At 38.9% G+C, this 20419-nt stretch overlaps 1 protein-coding gene across 3 annotated transcripts; it reads right to left on the reverse strand.

The window, feature by feature from the left end:
* Positions 1-1432: 1432 nt before the first annotated feature.
* Positions 1433-6157, reverse strand: LOC127953139 (uncharacterized). Of its 3 annotated transcripts, none has more exons than XM_052552111.1 (12): positions 6003-6157; positions 5622-5666; positions 5375-5448; positions 5200-5262; positions 4911-5116; positions 4677-4773; positions 4443-4605; positions 4233-4336; positions 3360-3504; positions 3158-3281; positions 2790-3005; positions 1433-2278 (listed from the first exon to the last, which is right to left on the reverse strand). In XM_052552111.1, the coding sequence occupies exons 1-12, from the start codon at positions 6111-6113 to the stop codon at positions 2136-2138; spliced, it is 1491 nt and encodes a 496-aa protein (XP_052408071.1). In that variant the 5' UTR covers positions 6114-6157; the 3' UTR covers positions 1433-2135. The 3 variants fall into 3 exon arrangements, with proteins under 3 accessions (XP_052408071.1, XP_052408070.1, XP_052408072.1); XM_052552110.1 differs by having other exon boundaries at positions 2790-3008; XM_052552112.1 differs by having other exon boundaries at positions 2188-2289; positions 2790-3008.
* Positions 6158-20419: the final 14262 nt, after the last annotated feature.

Here is a 20419-nt window from a genome sequence, read left to right on the forward strand (position 1 = left end):
TAAAAAAGTTATAGAAGTTTAAATATACTGTAAATACGTTTATTATTTTATTTTTATTATATTTTATATAAAATAAATATTTAATAAAATATGTTTTAATCCAAAATTGCTATAAAATTAAAGCCATATGTCTAAATAAGTTGTGTTCCAAATTTGAAGTTGATATGAAAAAAATGTAGGTTCATATGCAATTTTGTTTAGGCGTTATACCACAAAAAGCCACCGGGGGCCATTGAAACTCCATTGAATTTTTTGGATGCATTTGTTTGTCACAAATGTATCAATTTCTCTCTCAATATTATGTCTATGACAAAATAACCACCAAATATGGAATCTTGAGACTCAGACCTTTCCAACGATATGTATTTTGTCAAGATTATGAAAAGTTTTGATTCTAAAAGACCGTAATATATTTGGAATATGACCCCTCCCACTAAGGGGGAGGACCACGCTAAAAGATTTTAAAGTACGATTTCCATGGTAACGCAGTGTTCGATTTCAAAATGGTTTTCATAAGATGAATTTGGAGTATATAAGCTTTCAAATGATATATAATTTATGATGATTACTAAAATATGTGATAGGGAAAAAGGAAGCGGAATAGATTTTTTTGTAACAAAGGTCAGAACTCCAGTTATGATGTATATGTTTTGAGGTGCACTCTTTTTATAAATTAATCTTTTACTGTTCCTTCATAATTTCTTAACAACAAAACGTGGTCAAATATCTATTTAGGAGTCTTAGACCTTTCCAACGATATATAGTTTGTCATGATTAGATTAGGATATAATTGTAATATATTGAAGTAAATTTAGGCGTCCCGTATACGGGACGGTGACATTTATCAGGTTAAAACACATGATTTCAGCGATAAACTTGATAATCAGAACCAAAACAGACCTGCAAAAAAAATAAAAAAATTAACATCTGAGCTGTGATGCAGCTCTATTCTGGAAAAGAGGGCGGGGAGCAGCAGCTCATTTGCATTTAAAGAGACAGGCCCAAAAAACAGCTTTCTGCTTCCACTCAAAATAGGCATTTTCATAATAATATAATAAATGATCTGCAAAGTATTTTGAGCTGAAACTTCACAGACACATTCTGGGGAAACCTGAGAATTACATTACATCTTGGAAAAAGGGGCATAATATGTCTCCTTTAAAGGGTTAAAAAAATATAAAAAAGTAACGCTTAGTACACTGCAATGTCTAAACATTAATAAAACATTATTATTCAACAAAAAACATATTACCTTGATTTTTCCTGTAAAAATAAATGGTCAAACTTTACAATTTGGGTACCTGAAAAATCATGAATTAATGATTAATTCATCAAATACTAATGGTTATTAAAGTTGTTAAAAAATGAATTAATGAAGAGCTATTAACTACAGCTGGAGTCAATATGGATTGATTCATGAATAAGGGCAGGCTTAATTACATGTCAGTACATGTTTGATAATCAATATGATATAATTAACATTTAGCTAAACTAAATCAAACAGCCATTTAAAAAAGAATAAGAAACACTCTGACTTTGAAATAAATTGAAATAATTTAATATCTTGATTTGAGCTTCATGATTGATCTTGTCAGCTTTGTGTTGTTCTCTTTCCCTTTAAACTCACCGTGCTGTGACTTATAAACAGCTCAATAACAATGAAACTCTACAAATCATTAAATGAAAACCATTAAACATGCTGTAAGAGTCATCTTTATTCCTTTACACCACCAGCACAATGATCAAGATTATTTATTGTCCTTTTATCATTTATTTACGTCACATATGGACTCAAAAGAAAGTCCAAGCATAAAAACACACATAAGGTGAAATATTAAGGTTAAATATGGGGCGTCCAAAAGTTAATCTTAATCCAAGCAAAATCTTTATCATTATTTATTCCAGCGTCAATCCAGCTGTAGTTAGGACAGCTCTTCATTAATGTATGATTATTAGTTAACACCTTTAATAATCATTAGTATTTGATGAATTAAGCATTATTCTGCATTTATGTGAACAAAGCTCGGTGCTGTCATTGTTGGGAGACACTGCTCAGAGCTTGCTTTGAACGAACTTCACACAGTCCATGTATTCCTCCAAGTTGATTTTTGACTATGTATTCAATTTCTGTACCTTCAGGACATGGAAGAGCCAGATCTAGACTGGTTGATGCCTGTGAAGATTTCGGGGGTTGTTGTTCCTGAATTTGAAAGCCCTTTGTGTTCAGATGGGTTGAGGGCTCTCGAACACCTGCTTAATTCCACTGGTCCCAATATCCCTGTTAAAGAACTGTATTTGCTTTGTCGGGAGTTTGTTTCAACAAATATGGTGTAATAATTTAACAAAGCACACCAATCAAGCATAAAGACAGTACTGCAGCTAACAGCTTTATTTTGCATTGAAGCCTACTGTATATTGTTATACATTTTCATTTCCAAATTGAGTTTTGGAATGATACAGCAGCAATCTTTGCTGCATTTTTTTGCAATGCATGTCAATGATAAACAAAACTAAATAAAAATAATAAAAAAAGCTGCATTTAAATATGAAAAAGCTACTGGATCTCTATCCTTTTAAATAACAAACACTATAACAATAACAGAGAGAACACAGTTCAAGGAGTAAACGCTATATTAGGAATCCAGCTCATGAACGACCGAATTCTCTGCTATTGCTCACAGCCTGCCTCATAATGTCGAGGAACTCCGTGTAAGTCCCTAGGTGCCTAGTAGGCAAGGTCACAGTACAGGAACATGCATTTACAAGAGGGTAGCATAAATTGTGCTCACCATATTGTAGCTGACAGTCATGATCAAATTCTATGTGTATTCCAAATTTTTCTCTTTGTGCAGACGTAATGGGAACATGTCCCTGACCAGTAAGCCACTGCATGAAGCTGCTGACGGTGATCTGGTCTTGTTCTGCGTTTTCTTTTGTACGGTCCTCCGTTTCATCTACCTTTTTGTTGTCGTCCTCACCTCTGCTCTCCCTACCACTGCTCACTTCTTCTGCACGAAAAAAATACAAAACAAAAAAAACACTTGTGTCTAAGCCTTTACAATACCGGACATTGTATTTTTTTAAATCGTGACTGAGGGCAACATGCTCAAACTGATATAATTTTAATATAATTTAGAATATTGAAAAATGTTACCACCTTCTTCAAGGCTTTGAATGAAGTCCTGTAAGTAGTTCACAATTCTTGATTCTCTCTGGCGCTTTACCGAACCCACCTCACTTAAAACGGGTAACAGGGCCATCATGAGAAAATCTGCATCAGGCTGCAAAGAACAACCTTTTATTAGACAAAACTCAAAAGCAACTATAAAAAAAAAAAAAATGCAAGTAACAACAATTACTTTTGTGAAATGGCCAGGAACAAATAAAGGCTGAAATAAAGGCTGATTTTGTTTCACCATTTTATGGAGGCCATAGAGCTCTAATCCTTTGCACATCTGCTGCAGCATTGGTAGGATTCGCACACAAGAATGCAGGGCAACAGCACTGTATATAAAAGTAAATCCAGGAAAAAAGTAAGTGTACAAAAACTTGTTCATAAAGGTTAATAAAAGTGGTTGGTTCACACAAAAGAGGCCGAGTATGGAACATTAATAACCCTTTAGTATCCAAAAAAAAAAAAAAAAAAAAGTTACAAGTCCACAATGGACAAAAATGCCAGTGTAAAAAAAACAACGGTCAAATATTTGAAGCACAGACTTAATGTTGGACACATTTTAAAGACCCATGGCAGATAAATGTTGAAGAAACCGTTATAGCTAGAAACCCATACAAAGTTAAATTAAGTTTAAGATTATGATTTATGAAGAATTTTATATAAAATATATTTTATGAAACATGTTTAACTCTAAAACTGCAACAAAATTAAAGCGAAGTCATGTTCCAAATGTGAGGTAGAAAAAAATTTGGGCGCAGTAAGGGATTTTACCCATTAGATGCCAGCAAACTCCACTTTATGCACAAAGTGATTGGATTTGGGATTTGCAGTATTTAGATTTTGGGATTTTCTTTAAAATATTACAAGCACACAAACGTACACACCAGTTAAATCAAAGTAAAAACTGGGTTTATACTTTAACTGAATCTCCATAAGATTGGAAAAGCATAAAAAAAAAAAAAAAGATTTTAGAAACTGTTATTTAACAGTTTAGGTCTATACTACAGAGTTCTAACCCTAATGGGCCAGATTAAAACATCACAGATTCACATTATACCTGAGAATGTCCTCCTTTCTCTCACACGTTAGAGGTCCAGTGTATCCACATGCTACAATTCCTTCCGAAAGGTCAAGCAAGGCTGTAGCGTCTGCGGTCTCAATCTAATGAAATACAACCAATACTTTCATCTGTAATTTGGTTTGACTACAACCTAAATTATAAATAAATACATGTGTATATTTTGGTGATAGAGTTTAATTAGAAAACCTTAGCAATAAGATCTAGCAGGTCTGCATCGGTTACATCAGCCTTTGACAGCTGATCTTTATTGATCTCCCCGGTAGAGATGAAATTGTACATCCACTCCATGAAAAAGTTAGGTGGAGGGCCATCCTGTGTAATGCTCACAGCCATTATTTCACCAACTGTCCTAAAGTACATCATGAGCCGTTCATAAAGGGGCAAAATGGCATTAAATGAAAAACTCCAGTATAGACATACCTGAAATTGTCATTCTGAAATTCTGTAATCGAATACTTCAGATTTTTCCCAAAATTCCCTCCCTCGAAGAATTTTGCTTCAATCCCGGCCATCATTTCTGTGAAAAAAAATTACACTATCAGTATTAATAGACAAAGGAACTGAAGTTAGTTGCTTTAGAAAATTGTGACTATTTTATAAAAGTGCATAAATGTATGCAATGGCACTGCTGCATATAACGAAGACAAAACATACCGGTCAGGAATTCTTTCATAAGAGCACCACTGTCTGTCCCAAGCTCTCCAATGAAAGTAACTCTGAGGGGATTCTTTGGAGACGACTTCTTCTGCCGCTTCCATTGTGCCAAGCCTCGGTTGAACATGTCCTCCCTTGTGACACAGACACTGAAAATGGTTGTAGGGTCTATTGCCTCTTTAAGTTTGCTGACTAATTCTGTAAGGCTTGAGAAAAAGAAAAAATACAGAAGCATTATTTGGTTTTTGGTCCTGGAAAAAATGGCACTATAACTTAAACTTAAATTCACCTGTTTTGATTGTCTTCGTGTTGTTCTGTAATTTCCAAATCTATGTTTGGTCTATCTTGAACTCTGAAAGTAAGAATACAATTTAGCTGAATGCAAATTTCTACCGCACACACCAACACCTAATGGTAAAGATTGTATGTTAAAGCAATAATTTGATAAACACAAAAATAGTAACCTTTCCCCACAGGTACTGGCATGTACTTCAATGAAGTCTTCTGAATACAAGGCAGAACACACAGGACAAGGTACCTTACAAGTGCAGGGAAATACATAAAACCAAAATAAAAACCATCATTATCAAGTAAAAATGAACTACCTTTATGACAACAAATTAACCTGAAAATAAAATGTACTTTATACTCATTACATAACATTTCCTTCTATAAAACTACACTAAATAGTCCTGCATGCATTGGTCTTACCCTGATATCAATCACTGCTAAAGAAGAATCCAACTCATCCCTTAACTGTGGATGTAAACCAATGGAAAATATATGATTTCATGTGAGAAATCACTTCGAAGTTTTTAATTTAAAAATGACTCCTTACATTCCCACTTAAACTATAAATTGAAGAAGTAGATGGCTCTTCTGTATCTGTAGGGTACTTTATATAAATTACAGTTGTCAGATATGGCTGCATTAATAAGGGTAACACAAAATAAATGTCTTGTACCAATTAAATTAGTAGACTTAAAAGTTAATCTAAATTGTGTCTGATGTAAAATCATGTTAAATAAATTAAGGAGACTTATAGATTATTCAGAAGTTAAACTGCTATAGGCATGACACTGAACAACCTACATTGGCATGATCATCCTCAACGTTTGTGGAAATAGAAGGCACTTCTGTATCAATCTCTAGGCTCCTGTAACAAATTAAATGCCAATTTAAAATTGACAATTGTAAATTCATATTTTATTTACTATTACTGAAATGAAAACATTTAAAAATTAAATTGACTTTACTGATTTCGGCATTTTCTCAAACTCTTTTGCGGAGTACGGTAAAGGAGAGATGTCTAGAGTATTCTGTAGAGGCATGATATACAGACAGCCCTTTCCTCCTGCAGTTTTGATGAGATAGGACCCGGTGTATCCTTCAGCTTCCGGCGCAACAATGTTCAGCTTTCGCTGACCTGATCCGCCTGAGTGAAAAAGATCAGAATCCACTATCAGCTATTTATATGGAAGAAAAAAAGGTTTCAGAAATTAAATAATATTCTATTGCACTCTTAACAATGATAGCCAAGGTAAACTAAGATAAACTAATTTTGTGAGTACTTTTAAAGAGGTCATACTTTTAGCAGAGATGCCCCTCAAATTAACAATCCAGTCTAGTGATGTGTAAAGTTGAAGTCACAATAAAATTTTAATATCAACCAAGTTATCTTACCAACAGCTTTATAGAGCATCCAGGCTCCCTCCAATGAGTCCATTTTTGTATACATCTCCAACAATAGCTTAGATATCTGGAGGTATTAAATTCAAGCTTTATTAAAACAAAACTGGTTAAATGAACAGTAATTTTAAAAAGGGCCCATTTATATGTAAAACTTGAAGTGCCAGACCTCAGAGTGGTCAGCATCCTCCGGGATGATAATAGTCCTCCGTCCTAATCCAGCCTGTAAAAGTAACAGCTCATCCGAGGCTTTTGGGGTCCTTTCAACACTTTTATTTAGGAGGAAAAACTGGATTGGCGTTGACCTGGCATGCCTTTTTTTAGGAGTAGGGATAAAGCCTTTTCGTCCCTTGAACAGACCAGGGAATGCTCTGAAAGGAAAAACTGATGGGTCAATGTTGTAATATTCACTTCAGTCAGTCTTGTAGCATAATACCAAAGGCCTCATCTAAACTGCCCATTTCAACACAGTTATACCTTAAAAAGGTTTAGGAAGTTATGCTTGAGACTTATACCCAAGGCTTGCTTTATGCTACTTGAGGATTAATACTGTAGGTATTTTAACAATGTCAAAAGTCTTAATGTTACACCTTTATATTATGTATGTTATTATTATTATTGGTCTACCAGTATTTATTAGCACATAGTGAGAAAGAACGAGAATTTTAAAGTTTAAATTCTCATAATGTGAACTATAACGTTTGATTATTTGACAGATCCAAACCTGGCCATACTCTGGTCCACTGAATTTCCTGATGCAACACTAATGGGCCGCTGTAGTCTCTTTGTAGTCTGCACCCTGTCACCAGGGTTTGCCTGACCCTGTATCATCCTGCCTGCTGTGACCTGCTCTCTCTGAACCTGCCCTTCAGCTGTTGAAACCATTCAAAACTGTATACAAAACTGAAGCCCTTTGTGTCTATACGTATCAAAAAGCAATATTATTATGGCCAATCATAATCATTACATTCCAATTTAAGAAAGGTCTGCAACGTTTAATTCAAAGAAATGCCGCACAAAAATGAATTTACCCATCTGTGATGGTGAGCTTGACTCACTAGTTAGGGCATTGCGTAAAAGGGACACAACGTGCCTGGCAGCATTCTGCAACTCGGCCTAATTTAAATTAATAAAGAAAGCATCATTAGCCCCAACTTTAAGAACAAAGTAGCAAGAACACCACATGTATATATTCTAAAATAGTATTGAAATTATTACACTATTACACCGTTTATCTATTAAAAAAGTAATCTGTAGAAAAGTAAAGTCAACTGCACCATCTGCTGGACACTCTTGGGTATCCAGGTTAACAAGCATCCAGGCCACCGTAGTTATCATGCACTGATCACGCGACAGGGCAGCCAATCAAATCACTGTGTTATCGGATGACTGTTAAAATAGAACCTTTAAGCTTCGTTTGCATGGTCAGAAAGAGATGGTTTGTGTCGTTTTCTCCTGATTCCTGTCAAAGTCATGTGCGTTAATGACCAAAAACCACAAATACACACTCATGCCTATATCCATATGACCATGCACACGTTTGTATAGAGCAATGCCAACATACCAATGTAACCGGCAAACTTGATGGATATTAAAGTAACCAAACTGGAATTCCTGTCTCCGTGTCCTTACCGACACTCCATGGCGATGACCAAGAATTATACCTAAGAATCAGCACACCTTCCCTTCAAATTTGGTCCTTCGAGCCGGAGCCGGGTCGTTACCATGGCAACTCCAGAGTCTGAAATATCTAAATCTGCTCCTGCTTCATCCCAGCGCCCACGCAGAACAATCCAGAGGCCTGCCTTCCTAGACGACTATGTGGTCAACTATACTGGGAACCCATCAGGACAGACTGTTAAACCGAAACAGAAGGTAATGGTGACTTCAACCCCCATCTCCTCTCACCACCTATTTGGAACAGCTGGGACATCAGAAGATTTCATGCTTCAGATAATGGAAATTACAAGGCAACAGAGCGAGACTGCTAGACGCCAAACAGAACTCTTGGAAAAAGTCCTGCTACACAGTACTCCTCAAACATCTGCTCACTCCTCACAAGCATCATCTCGGCATCAGACACCTAGAACCCAGATCCTGAAATCAGTGGAAAAGGGAAGGCCAAAATCCGATGCCAGTCTTGATGTTGTTACTCCAGATCGTCATCCTTGGCCACAGCCTGGGAAAACCCAAAGCACCCAACCCCCTTTCGTTGAGGAGCTGTCTCAAATGCTGAGGAGAACCCAAATCAGAGACACTAATTTCCAGTCACCACCCCCAATGAGCAGAGAGACCAGTCTGTCGACACACCATTATGCCTCACCATGCTGCAGCCCCTCAGCAGATCCGATTAGAACACATGTACATGCCAGTGCAGAACCCTGGATGAAACCATTACCTCCTCTCCCAGACCAGATACCGAGACAAACCACCCAGCTCCCATACTATCAAGTACCACCACCTGCTGAAGCTTTCCCAGTGCAAAGTCAGTTTGCTCCAGAGACTGAGCCAATGTCAAGAATTTCGTACCCAGTTACAACATCTCATCTTAGAGCTGATGCAGTGCCCTACATTCCCCATCCCTCATCATACTGGCCTCCAACAGTAGAGGGCCCTACCTTCCCAGATTTCATTAAAGAAGACAGAGCCCAGTATGTGGAACTTAGGATTGCCCTAGACAACCTGCTTCACCCCCAACTACCAGAGCATTACAAATACTCCATCCTGCTTAAACATGTAAAGGTACCTAATGCACACAGACTGGTGCTAGCACATGCGGAGTCAGTTACGCCGTATACTAATGCTCTACAAGCCCTTGACAGAAGGTATGGCCGGCCCTACCAGTTTGTGCTAAGGGAGATAGAGACTTTGGAGAATCTGCCACCTCTTCATGCTGGTGATGAGCGGGCATTTGACAGCTTTTCCCTTAGAGTCCAAGCCATAGTCGGTATGCTCAAAGCCTTGAAGGAGGAGGGGATTGAAGAACTACACAGTGGATCAAATGTGAAACGCCTTCTGAACCGTCTTCCTCGTTCACAACAAACCCAATTTAGGAGACATCACCTCAAAAGAAACCCAGATAAGACCAAGTTCTCCCTCCTCGAGTTTGCAGATTGGCTACAGCTAGAAGCCAACTGTATGGAATTTGACCCAACTGATGAGACAAAAACCATAAAACGAGATCAAAAGGCAGTGATTCGGGGATATAGCAAACAAACGACCGTATTGCATGGTGTAGAACAAAGACAGGCCACAGAACCATTACCTGAATCCAAAGCAGTTCATCCCAAATTACCTACCAAGCGCAAAGCCGTCTGTCCATACTGTTGTGCAGAACATTACCTCAGCCAGTGTACCGTATTCACAACATTAACTAAGGAGCAAATGGTTGGATGGATCAAAGACAATAAACGATGCTGGAAATGTGCACGCTCCCACATGGCCAAGGACTGTGACCTAAAGAGACCGTGCCATCTTTGCCAAGCCAAACACCTCTCCATACTCCACGACATCAACCAAAGGAAAGGTGAAGTTACCAGTGAGAACAATAGTCTGTACAACTCCACCACAGAGACTCTTTACTTAGACCAACCTCGTTGTGGTGGCAAGGTGTTCCTGAAAGTTGTAAAGGTTACCATACATCATCAACAGAAAGCTTTGGACACATTTGCTGTACTTGATGACGGTTCAGAGCGCACCATTCTGCTTGACACAGCTGCACAGCATCTAGGATTAAAAGGCAAACCTGAGCAACTGAATTTACGGACAGTACACCAAGACATCAGGACATTGCATGGCACTTCCGTAAACTTCAGCTTATCCACTCCAACTGACCCTAAGAAAAGGTTCAGCATTCAGGGGGCCTTCACAGCTGATCAGTTTGGTTTAGCAGAATACACCTACCCTGTGAGTACCCTGCAGGAAAGGTACAGACACCTGAGAGGGATTCCTATACCACCTCTGGTGAAAGCTTGCCCACTTCTTCTTATTGGTTCAGATCACCCTGAGCTTATCACCCCAATTGAACCAGTGCGACTGGGTCCACCTGGGGGTCCAGCTGCAGTCAGAACTCGCCTTGGCTGGACCCTGCAAGGCCCTTCCAAACATCTGCAGGAACAACTATCAGTATCCCATTGTCTGTTCACATCCAACTGCTCCCCATCTGTAGATCTGTTTCATCACGTTGAACGGTTATGGCAGATGGACATCCTGCCTTATCGCTGTGAAAAGATGGTAATAAGGTCACAACAGGACAGAGAAGCACTGAACATGCTGGAGACACAGACTGTCAGAGTAAAAGTAGATGGAGTTGAACGATACGCCACTCCACTTTTGAGAGTTAAAACTATGCCTCTGTTACATGCTCCAAAGGATGCTGTTATGTGCCATCTCCGTAGCACTGAACGTCGGTTGGCAAAGGACCTAACATTAGCTAACAAGTACAAAGACGAGATCCAGAAATTGGAGAAAAATGGTTACGCCACTAAGATATCACCTGAAGAAGCAGCCCAATCTACAGAATCATGGTATCTACCCCACCATATTGTCACCCACAATGGCAAACATAGAGTGGTGTTTAACTGCTCATACACCTACAATGGTCAAAATCTAAACAAGCAGCTGTTACCTGGACCTACTCTAGGCCCCTCTCTCCTTGGAGTATTGATCCGCTTCAGAGAACATAGAGTAGCCATTAGTGGAGACATAAAGGGAATGTTCCATCAGGTCCGCCTGCTCCCCAGAGACAGACCCCTCCTAAGGTTCCTGTGGCGAGACCTAAAGCCAGAAAACCCACCTGATGTGTACGAGTGGCAGGTTCTTCCATTTGGCACAACCTGTAGCCCCTGTTGTGCGACATTTGCAGTACAGCGTACAGTATTTGCAGTGTTTACTCATTGCCAACCTGGTGATAAGCTACGACAGTCAGTTGAACGCTGCTTTTATGTTGACAACTGTTTACAGAGTACTGCATCCTTGACAGAAGCCAAGGAGCTGATCAATGGGTTAAGGTCCCTACTGGGTTCAGGCGGGTTTGAAATCCGTCAGTGGGCGAGCAATGAGGCCTCAGTGGTTAGCCATCTCCCCAAAGAGGCTAGGTCAGAGAACACTGAGTTGTGGATTTCCCTCAGCCAATCAGATCCACAAGAGATGACCCTGGGATTAAACTGGCGCTGTGTGGTAGACACCCTCCATTACCGCCATCGTCCTCTATCCTACCATGAGGTAACGATGAGAAATATCTACCGTGTTCTCGCCAGCCAGTACGAGCCCTTAGGCTACATAATACCTTTCACAACCAGGGCTAAAACCTTAGTGCGACAACTGTGGGTGAAGGAAAGAGAATGGGATGACCCCCTTCTTCCATCAGATCTGCTAAAAGCCTGGCAAAAATGGGAAGCAGAACTAGAACATCTACCACTGATCACCATACCTCGGTGTTATGTGTCAGCCATGCTGGATATCCCAGAGGCAGAACGAGAACTTCACATCTTCTGTGACGCCTCTGAGACAGCCTATGGATCAGTAGCATACCTTCGCACTGAACACCAAGGCCTAGTGGAATTGGCATTTATCCATGCCAGATCAAGAGTATCTCCAAAAAGGCAACAATCAATGCCTAGGCTTGAACTTTGTGCCGCCCTCACTGGAGCGCAGTTAGCCAAGATACTTCATAATGAGATATCATTGGAAATTAGGAACACATTCTTGTGGAGTGACTCAACAACAGTACTCACCTGGCTAAAATCAGAGTCCTGCAGATTTAAAGTTTTTGTAGGAACCAGAGTAAGCGAGATACAAGAACTCACAGAAGGTTACTGCTGGCGCTATGTAGATTCAGGAAACAACGTTGCAGATGACATCACACGTGGCAAAACCTTGCTTGAATTATCCCAACCCAATCGATGGTATAAAGGGCCAGACTTCCTCTACCTACCACCCGCAACATGGCCAGAAAGTCCTGCCATTGGGCTGAATGAGGACCCCACCGAGCTTCGTAACACAAAGTTTTGTGGCCTTACTTTGACTTGTACTGGATTATCACTGCCAGATGCTACCCAGTTCTCGACCTTCGAAAAACTTCTGGAAGCTACTTGCAGATCCAGTCAGGGGTTGGTGGGGGAAACGGGTGACCCAGGAGCACTGGAGTACCAGCAGTCTGAATCAAGTCTTTTGAGGCAAGCCCAATTAGACAGTTTCCCTACAGAATATCAGGCCCTAACAAATGGCAAGCCAATCCCTTTGTCCAGTAGTCTGCTCACTTTGTCACCAGAGTTGGATAAAACGACTGCACTCATCCGTGTAGGAGGAAGACTGCGGCAAACTACCAACCTGAGTTACAGTACTCTGCATCCCATAGTCTTGGACCCAAAACACCCTATTACCCGCCTCCTTATAAAGCAGTATGATACCAAACTCGGCCATCCTGGTCCAGAAAGGGTCTTTGCAGAAATGCGAAGATATTACTGGATACTCAGAGGGAGACAAGCAATACGGCGCCATCAGCATTCCTGTGTCGAGTGTCAAAAATGGAGAGCTAAACCTAAAATTCCAAAAATGGCAGAGCTTCCCCCCGCCAGACTCCGCCTGATGAAACCAGCTTTCTACTCCACAGGTGTAGATTGCTTCGGCCCATTCCTGGTAAAGCGAGGAAGGAGTAATGAAAAGAGGTGGGGAATAATTTTTAAATGAATGACGACCCGCTGTGTCCACTTGGATTTACTGAGTAACATGGATACAGACTCGTTTCTGATGGCCCTTAGGCGTATGGTTGCTCGACGTGGAACGCCTTTTGAAATCCTGTCAGATCAGGGCACCAACTTTCGAGGAGGTGAAAAGGAACTACAGACAGCTTTCAGTTCCATGAGCCCAGACCTCCAAACCCAGTTAGCAAAACAGAAGATTCAGTTTCAATACAATCCCCCAAATGCCCCACATTTTGGAGGTATGTGGGAGCGTGAAATCCGCTCTGTTAAAACTGCCATGCGTACCATCATCGGGTCCCAAACTCTTACAGAAGAAGTCCTCAGAACACTCCTTATAGAAGTTGAGGCTATACTCAATGCAAAGCCATTGGGTTATGTTTCTTCTGATGTAGCGGATCCAGATCCAGTGACCCCAAATTACCTGTTGATGGGGCGGCCAGATGCATCACTACCACAAGTGATTTACCCAGAATCCGAAATTCTCAGTCGAAAAAGATGGCGGCAATCACAAGTACTGGCAGATCAATTCTGGACAAGTTTTATAAAGAATTACTTGCCCACCCTGCAACCACGGCAGAAATGGATGAGAGATTCCAGCAACCTCACACCTGGGACTGTTGTGATGATAATTGACTACCAACTCCCCCGAGCTCTTTGGCCTGTCGGCAAAGTAGTAACCATATACCCTGGATCAGATGGCAATGTCCGTTCTGCAGAAATTGAAGTAAAAAACAAGCACTACCATCGACCAGTGTCTCGTCTTATCACACTGCCCGCCATTCCAGATAATGACCCTGCAACAGACTAAACAAGGAGGTTAGAAATTACATTTGCACAGCAAATGTAGGGGCGGCTGTAGAAAAGTAAAGTCAACTGCACCATCTGCTGGACACTCTTGGGTATCCAGGTTAACAAGCATCCAGGCCACCGTAGTTATCATGCACTGATCACGCGACAGGGCAGCCAATCAAATCACTGTGTTATCGGATGACTGTTAAAATAGAACCTTTAAGCTTCGTTTGCATGGTCAGAAAGAGATGGTTTGTGTCGTTTTCTCCTGATTCCTGTCAAAGTCATGTGCGTTAATGACCAAAAACCACAAATACACACTCATGCCTATATCCATATGACCATGCACACGTTTGTATAGAGCAATGCCAACATACCAATGTAACCGGCAAACTTGATGGATATTAAAGTAACCAAACTGGAATTCCTGTCTCCGTGTCCTTACCGACACTCCATGGCGATGACCAAGAATTATACCTAAGAATCAGCACACCTTCCCTTCATAATCGCAACAAGAAGCTTCTTGTTACTAAGTTAGACCATTTATTTTCTTTATGATAGAGAATCAATGCGCTAAACTTACAAATATTTTAGATATTTTTTTTACAACTACTACATACATGAAGCATGGTAATATGTTTATGATTGTTGTGGTTAGCTGAAAGCTAGTTAGTTAACAGTCTTTTACTGAACAGAAATCGCATCTTAATGGCCTGCTGATCTCCACCCTTACAATGTTTTCAAATAAGTAATACAAATCATAAAGTGTCACACAAAAAAAAAAAAAAAAAAATAATAATAATAATTTGGCGTCACGTACTCTTTGACTATCCATCTTTCATGCCGAATCTTGATCGTTTATATCAGCTGTCGTTCCTTTGACGTACTTGATTGAAAATCACAGGTGTCCAATCACAACAGACTTCCGGAAAAGGGGAAGTAACCAATGACATTTGAGGTTATAAAAACAGTAAGCCCCGCCCCTCGACTGCCAAAACTAAATTTGTTTGCGCGAGCAAAAGCAGCAGGTGAGAGCAGTGAGAGCGCGAGAGCGTGGGGAATGATCATGCGAGTGCTGTAAAACATGTTCCGAACAAGCGAGAGTATGGCAAGCCAAAAGGGTCATAATTACGCCTAGATTAAACGCGTTTGCATACAAAACGCCGTTTTTTACGTCGTTTAAAACGGTATTAGCGCCGTCAAATACGCCGTCCTTATAGCAGACGCCGTAAAAAACGCGCGTAAACCGTAAAAAACGCCGCAAAAAACGGCGTTTTAGTGTTTGTAAAAAGCGCCGCTTTTAACGCCGTCGGCTTGCCACAGGACGCCGTAAAAAACGCCGTTCTGAATGCACAAAAGCGCGCGTTATTTACGGCGTTTTCCTTGTAGTATAATGAGCCACGCCCGCTGATTTCCACAGCCAGTAATAATGAACTGTTCTCACCCAATCAAAGACGAACAGAACCAGACCAGACTAATTTACCACAGATCGTTTAAGCGGAAGAAGTGCCTGTGAACTGATAGGAATATTAAGTAACTTTTTATATATTTTAATCGCTACAAACATTGAACATAGGCCGATTACACATCTTTATCCTACTTGAATGTAACTGTTAATTATTTAACAATTACAAACCCTAGTTTATATATCATTTACTACCCAAATACCTTTTATGTATATACATAAAGTGCTGGTTCGAAATATTCAATTAGCTTTGAGTCATTTAATTTCCAATACAAGAAATCATACATGATAACGGAAGTCGACCAGAGAGTGTGTAAAAGCTGTGCAGCTACAGAAGTTGGAGGCAATGGTCCTAGTCTTGTTGACCACTATACACCGCTACAACCGCTGGTTCGAGCCCCGCTCCAAACTGATTCTGGTATACAGGGGAGTTTATTTGCTGTTTAACAAACAAATATACGTTGAGGCATTGCTTCCACACATATCATTTTTTTCCGCTCTCATGATAATAATGAGTTGTTTAGTTAAAACGGCATATTTTCTCGTAATAACGAGATGTTACGTCCTTAAAACGACACATTTCTTTCTCAACAACATTTCATAAAAAACAGTATGATTTTCCTGTTATAGATTACATAATGTGAGCAAGCGAAGCGATTGTCCGAGCTGCTGTCGCCGTGGTCCTGACATAAAAGAGCATCTGCACGCTACTGAAATTCGAAGAATACACTGTTTTAAATGTATAGTAATATTTTTACTGTAACGTCATGCTTATTTGGATTAATCTCCAATCTTACTACAATATTCTATCCAATAACTGCATTCAGACCAAGAGGATATGACATGATCAAATCAAACCAGTTACAAAAAGAAAAAAAGAGGAGTGACAGTTTGATTCTATTATTATTACATCACTATTATTAATATTTCGTTCTGTCTGAAAAACGGAAAAAACGAAAATGAAGCTATATTTTTCGTATTTTTTTGTTTGTGGATAAAAATGATCTTATGCATTTGTGCGTGAGCGGCCCTGAAACGCCACTTTTCAACTCAGCCTGTCTTCACTGTCTGTCCTAAAGCAGAATAAGAGTTCATCTGATACAGCTCTGCAATTTAGTCACATCGTTTCTTCATATTGTTTGGCTGTTGCGACTATATTTCTTGCAAATATAGATCTCATATAAAGAGCAACACTGCACTTCTAGGGTCGGTGGCGTCTGGGCTTCTTATCTGCATTGTCCTCGCCTCACACCCACGCTCAGCGCAGCCTATTCCTTAAAGCCTGGAATATACCCCATGCCCAAAGATTCGATGCGACGCACGGCTCGATTCAGGTAAAGATAGCAATGTATAGTCAATAATATATAATAATCGGACTAAAAATGGGCCTAACGCCGCCCACGCATGTGAAAGAAATATTAAAGAATAGTTTATTTGCTTATTTGTTTTTACCCACGAAAAAAACATCTAGCTTAATTTAATTTTTCCGTTTCTCAAACAAAACAAAATAACAACAACAATAATAATAGTCTAATAATTATAAAATCAAACCGTTTGTCACTCAAATAAATAAAATATAAAAAAAACAAACATTTTTTTTAACAGCAGAGAGAAGTGCATGTGGGTGACATAAAACAATTGCATGTGCATGTCAGTGCTGCTATATTGTTAGCTAAAACTTTTTAAATGCTCAAATGAAATAAAATAAAAATGTAAATAAAAATAAAACAAATCTATTAGATTAAAAACTTAAACTGAAAATAAAGATGCTGCCTCCACAACAAAATAAATTAAATAACTAAATTAAGTAAGTTCTAAAGAACAACAAAAAATAAATAAATATTCTGTCAAATACAGAGTTTTAAACAGTATCTGCGCCGCAAAATACGTCGTTGTGATAACAAACGCCGTAAAAAACGTGCGAAAATACGCCAGTGACGCCGTATTTGACGGCGTTTTAGTGTGTATGAAAACGCCGTTTTTTACGCCGTTCATGTTGCCATATGACGGCGTAAAAAACGTCGTTTTGGTTGCACAGAGAACGCGCTACGGCGTTTTGCTAATAGTATAATGAGCCACGCCCACTGATTCCTACAGCCAGTACGTATGAACGGTTTTCCAATCGGCCAATTGTAATGCTGCTCATTAAAACTGCTCAGTCGGTGCCACATTATTTTATATTTGCCCGTTACATTTTTATTTTGAGCAAATCTGAGTCGTGATACTCTGTTCGTGTTTTCTGGATAATCGCAAATGTCAGTACAATTTAAATGAATTAAAGATTGTTTAAAGCAGTGGTTCTCAAAGTGTGGTGCGAGTAGCACTAGTGGTACTCAGGCTCCCTCTAGTGCTACGAAGAGGAATCACTAAATGAAACATTAATGAACGTTAATAAATTTTAATTTGATCTTTATTTGAATAAAGTTGTTTTTTTTGGTTGTGTTGTTGTTGTTTTACATCTAAGTACAGTACAGTTTTTATTTCACTTTTGGTACAACACATTTTAATTCAATCATTTTTTTTCATTTACCGGTATGTAAGCACAGTACAGTGTTAATGCTCAAACTGTGTATTTACAATGTTGAAGTGGCTGACAACAATAAATAAAACTGCCTCGTGTAAAACTGTGCAGAGCTGTAGCTGAATAGTTAGGCCTACGCTGCTGAAATGTAATGTTGCTCATTATGGTGCTGCTTGGAGAGCCAAATATTTTCTGAAGTGGTTGGTATAAAAAGTTTGAGAACCACTGGTTTAAAGAAATGGTATAAAATGAATTCATGCTTTTTAAGAACTTCTCAGTAAAACATTTATTCTTTCCCCTTGTAGAGTCATCAAGGATCCAACTTATTATGCAATAAATTATGCAAAAAATATTTGGCAGAAGAGCTGGGCCAACAGATGAAACTGGTTCACTTTCATTAAATGGACAAAACATAGACCTAACCTTTTCAAGTTTGTTTAGAGTATGTCCCGTTATACATTATTACTTTCATGTTTTTATTTCTTGACTCCAAAAAAAAAAAAAAAAAACTGTCCCCAAAACATACAAATTTTTTTTTGGGAAAGTTGGTCATGTTTTTACATTTTTATAGACCCAAATAAGTGCTGCTTGTGGCAATGACTTTAATAGTCATTATTTTAATATGTAAATATGTTAAGATGTTGTAGTAGTCATTTTAATTTTAGGTCATGTGAATCAATGTCTGTGTTTAGGTCTTCTGGAATGTTGGTGAAATAAAAGTGCCAAGTTTCCACACCAAATTTGTTTTCTAATTTATTATTTAACAGTCAAATACATTCAGATCTTGCCCCACAATTTTTAACAGAGCTGAAAGGAAACAAAAAAAAAAGAAAAAAAAAAGGTGACGCTTATACCTTCCCAAATCCGAGAGATCCTTTTATTGCAAGGAGCATTAATTCCCTGAATTCCTCTTCTTCTGACACACCTCTTGGCAGGTAGAGAGTCAGGGCACAGGTTGAAGCATATGGAATCCTTCAGGTAGGCTCCTCTTGGTCATAACATTCCACTTGGCACTTTTGCTAAAAAGCAAATTATTAACCACCACCTCCCACAACTGGCCACAGGAGTTCAGCCCAGAAGTGAACTGCTGGATCTTACTAGCCAGATTCAGATTTTAGTTTTGCTTTAAATAAGTTATAGGCTTAGCATTTAAAATAAATGTTGTTCGTAAATAATTGCAATATAATTTATTTTATGACATACAGTTAATTAAAACACGAGGAAGAGGGTTTTTCCTAATAGCAGGACCTTTGCAAATGTTTATTGAACTGAATCAATATAACAAGTACGGTATTTTGAGTGAGTTTACTATTAATAGTAACTAAAATTGTAACTATTTTCTCATTTTGCTCTATTTTGACAAAAAGATTCCAAACAAAGCCACAGCAGAACAATGTCCTCTTCAAGCAACAGCAGCCTTTGGTATTAAATGATTCACTTTATTCCTCATTGAATGAATCAGCCATTTGAATTAATGATTTAATGTCTTACTCTAACCTCTCTTCTTTGAAAATTTACATTTGTGATTATAAAATTTTTCAAGGTAGTAGTAGCCTTAATTAAGAAGAAATTTAAAATGAGAAGAGTCTAACTTCAAATAGTCGCTAAAGAACATTTTTTGACTTACACAGAACTTTAAGGATAGATACATTTTAACAAAGACTGAAGTCAATCCAGAATAGTAGCTATGTAATATACACAAATTTAAACTAATTTAAACTGCCTAACTAAATTAAAATCCTTGCCCTAAAAGGATCTCTTGGCTTTGGGAAGGTGTAGGCTAAGTGTTCTAAAACTTAATTAACATTTTAAAGTCACTTTAGCCAGGGCTGTCCAATCCTGCTCCTGGAGGGACACTGTCCTGAGAGTTTAGCTCCAACCCCAATTAAACACACCTGATTCAACTAATCAAGGTTTTTAGACCTACAGGAAATTTCCAGGCAGTTGTGTTGTGGTAAGTTGGAGGTAAACTCTGCAGAACAGTGGCTATCCAGGACAGAGTTTGGACACCCCTGCACTAATTTTGTCATATTCAATAATCCTGAATGATTAAAGGGATGGTTCACCCAAAAATGAAAAATTCTCACATCATTTATTCTAAACCCTTCTATACAGGTTTTTATAGACCTGTATAAATTGTAGTACACCAGAATCTTCTGTCAGCTGTCGAGTGCAATTGTTCAGCTTCTGCTGACAACGCAAAATAAAGATTCTCCTGGCCATCTTCATATCATTATCAACCAACCAACCAATCGAGTGATTAAAATAACAATCGAACTCGGATGTAAACTAGTCTGGTCTGAGTCAGGTCATCATTGATTGGGTGAGAACAGTTCATTAT

Source organism: Carassius gibelio, chromosome B3 (genome assembly GCF_023724105.1).
Source record: "Carassius gibelio isolate Cgi1373 ecotype wild population from Czech Republic chromosome B3, carGib1.2-hapl.c, whole genome shotgun sequence".
Classification (NCBI taxonomy): Eukaryota; Metazoa; Chordata; class Actinopteri; order Cypriniformes; family Cyprinidae; genus Carassius; species Carassius gibelio.